Source organism: Branchiostoma floridae, chromosome 12 (assembly GCF_000003815.2).
Source record: "Branchiostoma floridae strain S238N-H82 chromosome 12, Bfl_VNyyK, whole genome shotgun sequence".
NCBI classification, from domain to species: domain Eukaryota; kingdom Metazoa; phylum Chordata; class Leptocardii; order Amphioxiformes; family Branchiostomatidae; genus Branchiostoma; species Branchiostoma floridae.
The window spans coordinates 1,379,919-1,385,451 of NC_049990.1; the positions used below are offsets into that span (position 1 = coordinate 1,379,919).

At 42.7% G+C, this 5,533-nt stretch overlaps 2 protein-coding genes across 4 annotated transcripts in view; one reads left to right on the forward strand and one right to left on the reverse strand.

Moving 5' to 3' along the window:
* LOC118427813 overlaps positions 1 to 3,729 on the reverse strand; it is a gene marked incomplete at its 5' end in the record, with an annotated part of 12,350 nt that extends 8,621 nt beyond the window's left edge. Inside the window, 6 exon segments of the mRNA XM_035837773.1 lie at positions 856 to 981; positions 1,334 to 1,449; positions 1,639 to 1,855; positions 2,156 to 2,264; positions 2,495 to 2,644; positions 3,621 to 3,729. Of these exon segments, the coding sequence (XP_035693666.1) occupies positions 856 to 981; positions 1,334 to 1,449; positions 1,639 to 1,855; positions 2,156 to 2,264; positions 2,495 to 2,610 (684 nt within the window).
* Positions 3,730 to 4,999: 1,270 nt separating this feature from the next.
* The window catches only part of LOC118427799 (bestrophin-2-like), a 24,933-nt gene continuing 24,399 nt past the window's right edge, over positions 5,000 to 5,533 (forward strand). For 2 of the 3 annotated variants that reach the window (XM_035837752.1, XM_035837753.1), the window contains exon 1: positions 5,000 to 5,114. The gene's annotated coding sequence lies outside the window, so the exon portion shown is untranslated. Of the gene's footprint in view, positions 5,115 to 5,281; positions 5,363 to 5,533 lie in introns of those variants that run through there. The other variant, XM_035837755.1, reaches the window with a different exon arrangement.

The window sequence follows — 5,533 nt, forward strand, 5'->3', positions numbered from 1 at the left end:
TTCTTGATTTGTAATACCCCCCTCACATTAGGCGCGATTCGATCGGACGACGAGTCTGCGAGCTCTAATTTACGAGGAGGCATGACCCTGATGCCGAGGAAGAAATGGCAGAGTTCCCCCTCCCCGTCAGGGTCATGCCTCCTCGTAATTGTACATGTGGTCGCACGATGCCATTTGAAAACTGACCATGTACACATGCAACACTTTACTATCATCTGTCACATCATATAGGAACTGCACCACGACAACACAGGTATATTTGACACAAAGGCATTAGTGCCATAGGCACTACTCCAATCACTATACTGTCTCTACGCCACATCTCACCAGGTACAGAGGGTAGGGGAGCACAACATAGTTCAGCCGCTCTACGGAGCTCATCTTGGGAAAGGACTTGATCTTCTTGATGGCTGGAGGATTGTTCATGTAATCCTTCTTTACAGCCACTCGGCACTGGGAGACAACGACAAAGGAACAATTTTTTTGTTATCTATAATAATTTGGCTAATCGCTTTAGTATAAGTATGACATTTATACAACTGCGGTAACGAAGTATCAGTTGAAGAAAGTTTAGAAAAAGGGAGTTTATATATGAAAGTTTATTTGAAAATTCTTCCCGGAGGGCTAATTGTAACATGGGTCTTACAGAATACATAGTAAACAGACGTAAAATAAAAGACTTTGGTATATATAACAATGGTGACAAGTGGAAACAAGTGACTATTCTAGCAATAATATGGAATGCTGAGAACTACGATATAAGCTTTGGGGGTTTGACTTCATATACAAAACATATTGACGGTGGGTTGCAAATGAAATACTGAATAATCAAGTTGCGGTTAACCTATAACATACCTTTTTCATCTCTTTCTTCTGACCAACGTCGGATACCCGATACCTGACGTCATCCCAGATGCTGAAGAAAATGTTCCCTTCTGTGAAGACGGCGTTGTCATAGAAATCACGGACAATGGCAAACACCTGCATGAAAAAAGCAATGATAACATTAACAGAAGTAACAACTTCCTTCGCATCCGTCCTCATTTAAGTGAAGAAACACGGTTACGTTAGTAGATCGTGTACTTATGTGTTTGGGAAGGTTGTCTTGTGGTACGGGTTGCCGACTAAGACATATTTCCTGACTCAACGCAGGTGAAAATAAGTACATAGCTTTGGTATGGGGCGTCCTCTCAGATGCCGGGACATTATAAAAGCTTGTGATTTCGCTTTTGAGGAGAGATACATCCCGAGTACGTTAAACATTTTTTAAAAGTCATTTCCAATTGCTTGAGTACCTGCTATGATATGGCATATTTATTAGAATGTCCTGTACCTTAGCGGGTACGGCGGCCGGGCTGCTCAGCCACGCCTCGTCCACGTCATCAGGATTGGCCAGCTCGTTCACGAAGTCATCAACAGGCAGCATCAGCTCATGGTCCATGTACTCAACTGAAGGGGAGGTCAAATGTTAGAAAAAATATCTGCATCTAGCATCTAGCAGATATTAAATTTGTTTCGTTTCGTTTCGTTTTATTTCCATTAATTATACTGTTCTGCCCATTCCCGACCCCATGAACCTTACCTTCAAACCGCACTTTGTTGCGGGTCTGACCCCGTTAACCCTGACCCTGACCTCACCTTGGAAACCGCAGCCTGTCCCCGGCCTCTCCACGCCGTCCTGCCCGTCGATGATCCCGGTGACCTTCACCGTGACGGTGGAATCGTCCGGCAGCCAGACCTGAGCCGTGAAGGGGAGCCCCAGACACGCCTCCGGGCCCATATACAGGGCCTGCTGGTCCTCGGGAAGCTCTGCGTCAGTAAACCAGTCCAGCCGAGCTTCAGTGATGATGTCCTCCTGAAGGGAAACGGTTAGACAACGCGCAAATGATGAAGTTTGCATAGGTACCGGATACATAGTCTCCAAGCAACCTACGGTGCATTAGAGATAGTATCAAAGCTGGCCAAGGGGAATATCCGGCCAAAAGGAGCCAAACAGTGCCGGATATACCCATTCACCAGCTTTGATACTATCCCTAAGGCACCATAGGGTCTGCTTGGAGACGGTCGGATACAGTAGTTGAATATAAAGGCACATGAGGAAACCAGCGCACTTCAAAACAGAATCATCGTAAGAAAAGACTAAGTACATGTTTACCTTCATGTTCTCCTTAGTGATCTTCTCCAGAGCCTCAAACATGACCGGGTGGCTGGATTCTTCCTTCGTCATCGTGTGCGGAATGGGCGGGGAGTGTTCCCACTTCTGTCTGGGGAAAAAAGGAATGAATGAAAAATGAATGAATGAATGAATGAAAACAATCAAATGTATTCTTAAAAGAAGTGTGAGGTAAAAAAAAAGTTTACCTTTCAACACCTTTCTGGCTTTAACAACTTGGTGCTTTGAAGATATTTCTTGAGCTATTAATCATTGGTGGTTGGAAGCCGGGTGTTTTAATTATTTGTTTGTTTGTTTGTTTTCCCCACCATGACTACATACCTCTCCGCCGGACTGGCAGCCTCCCTGATCTCCATGATCCTCAGCTGCCCGCCGCTACAGAACAGATAGTTCTCGGCAGGAGGCGCTGCTGCCTGGTCTGACGTTGTTGCCATCATCTTTGAAGATTTCACGTAGAGGTGCCAAACTCCACTTGGCCGGACAGAAAGAAAAAAAAAGGTCCATAATGCATCTAAAATTTGTTGTTCGTATAAGACCCGGTAATTTACGTCTAAAGGTAGTTTGTTGATTAGTTCCAGGAACTTGCAATTGAGGACTCCAGGAAGAATATTTTGATGTATTCAAGTAATGGACATTCCTGATAAACAAACAAACAAACAAACAGACAAACAAACAAACTTCTTAACTGGTTCCATGTCTGTTTCTCTAACAATTTGTTTCCACTCATGACATCCGACACCACGCGGCGGTAGCGCGTTTATTGGCCCAAGAGGCGCACAGATGCTAGACGGTCTCCCGAAAACAAACCGGCAAAGTGAGTGTGAAGCTGTGACCAAAGTACTGTCCCGTGAAGCACCGTGAATCCGTTTAATATAACGGTTTATATGCCTGGGGAGCTATCAGGGAAAAGGAGGCTTTTATACTACTGAGTATACTCTTTTAGTTTCCTGTCTATGAACACACTTCTGTAGCGCTACGTAAACACATCCGTGGATAAACGTCATAAATATTACCAATATGAAATATTCTGGGTCTCTAATTATTAGAACATTTAAAAATGATCCAAAAATGACCCACTTACAACCATTACAACAAGACAAGGAAGAGGTTCTTACAAAGGAATTATTACATCTAACATATAGATCATAAATAAAGGTTTATAAATAAACAAGCAAACGTTTGTAAAGGAAAAAAAAGGTAGCAGCTTGTCTTCTGGATATGATGGATTGTCACGGTAGTAGACATAACTTTTGATTTGGCCTGGTAGCACCAAACTGATTAAACCACTGAGGAGCACCAAGGAGCTTGAAAAGCTCCTTGATTTATAATATACTGAGAGAAACTGGCGAAATATTGCTCGTCCTTGTTGTCAATCCTATGAAACATATTGGAACAGAATATATTTTAAATCATGCTCGACACATTAGATTTAGTATACTGTAATTACCAAACTTGAAGAACTGCGAACGAAAAGTCGTCAAACGTTTCACCACACGAGGTTGGACTGGGAATCTTGTGGGGAGGGCCAAGGGTGTTCGGTCCGTTGTGCGCATGCTCTTAAGCTAACACCTGGTAACAATTAGTGTCAATCCCAAATAAGGAATTTATGGCGGGAGAATTTTTCCCTCTCTGTCATCAGTTCTGATAGCAGCAAAGTTTGAAAAGGGCCTTCAAACACTCCAAAACATACTGCAGTTTGTCATTCTCTCATTTATTCTGTCTCTTTTTTTCTTGGTTGGAAAGGTTTCAACAGTCTGAAACGACAGCTATTAGGACTGGAATTTTGGAAAGTGAAGAACACAAGCCGCCACCGCACATCTGCTCGGAGAGGCCATAGTGTATTGCGTCATGCCGGGAAACCCGGAAGTGGACGGTCCCAGCTGTTTTTATGTCAAAACAAGGCACGGCCTGAAATCTCTGACAACATATCCCGCCAGCCAGTGTTTAAATTGTAAAATTTCACTGGCTTTTCTATTTCATTAAATGTAAAATTATCCAAACATTGTAACTGCTGTTCCGATCTGTTTATTTTTTGTTCGTCATATATAATATATGATCTCATAAGTCATATCGCTATCTGTTCAAAAATCGTAACATGTATGCCAGAGTCAGGCTGGGAAACCCTGGGCGTTTTTGTCACGGTGTCTTCTAAAACCATCCACTTATTTCAGCAAGGAGATTTCAGTGGTCTTGAGATGACAAAAGACGCCAACAGCGGTTGAAGGGGACCATAACAAGGCCGAGCGTGCTGGGAACAAAAGACCCAGACGCGGACGGGACAAAGTCGGCGCCGGTGATTCAGGCAACTGGCTGGATCCGGCTGGGAGCGTTCCTCCTCGACGACGAGTCTATTATATATAGAGGGATGAATTGTTTTTCTGTTAAGGAGATGAATGTCATAATTCCCCATACTCAAACCCTTTCATAATAAAAATCAAATATTCTTAATTTATTTCATTGTAAATAATTTTTGTCTTAGTTTTGATACTATGTTAACATTCATATTTGATTAGAAAGAAAGAAGTTTATTACCTTTAGGTGATCGTCACTTCCAAATGAGATGTTGCAAGAAATTTTGCATTACAAGGAGGTATGATTATTCATAGGAATGCAGTCTTTTTCACGGAATATGCCCCAAAGTTACCGTAAACAAAGTCTGCATCTCATAAAGTACGCTTTTTTTTTTACAAGAATGCATCGATATTTGATTTATTACCTGCGTTTATTTGACGAGAAATCCGCTATCTACGCACAAGCTCTCGTGTTAGCGAGAGATCCTGCGGGAGTAGATGTTGGTCATACCTCCTGTTAAGGGCAGTGTTTATGCCGGTATCAGCTGATCGCCATCCCTCCCCGTGAATCCAGTGGAAACCAGTTCCAGAGAAGAACCCAGAACCCGGCAGAAGAACAAAGCAGCAGAAATAACCGACTACAAAACACGGTAGGACAGGCGTTCACGATCTCTAACAAAGATAAGGATGTGTGAAATATTGTATGAGAAATCTGGACGCGACAGAGTCCTGTGACAGCATATTACGTTAGGAAAGGTCGCCATAAATATGTCACCGTTACTTGGAATGGGAAAGGCCGCTGCACAGCATCACTAGCTATAGATATGAATAATTATTTGCGATTCCACAGTATCGTCTCCTGAGGTCTTTTTAGCCGGTTTTGTCGCGGTTATTTAAGGTGAGGTGTTACAGATTACAGTTGGTAGTTGAGTGTTTTGTGAAATAAAGCAAAACGAATTATAACGGTGTTCGGTGAGACTGCGGTTCATAATATAGTCTGGGTAATATTTATATGCCTGTCAGAACACTGCAAAATTGATTAGAACAAGTAGTTTTTTTGGGGGGGGGG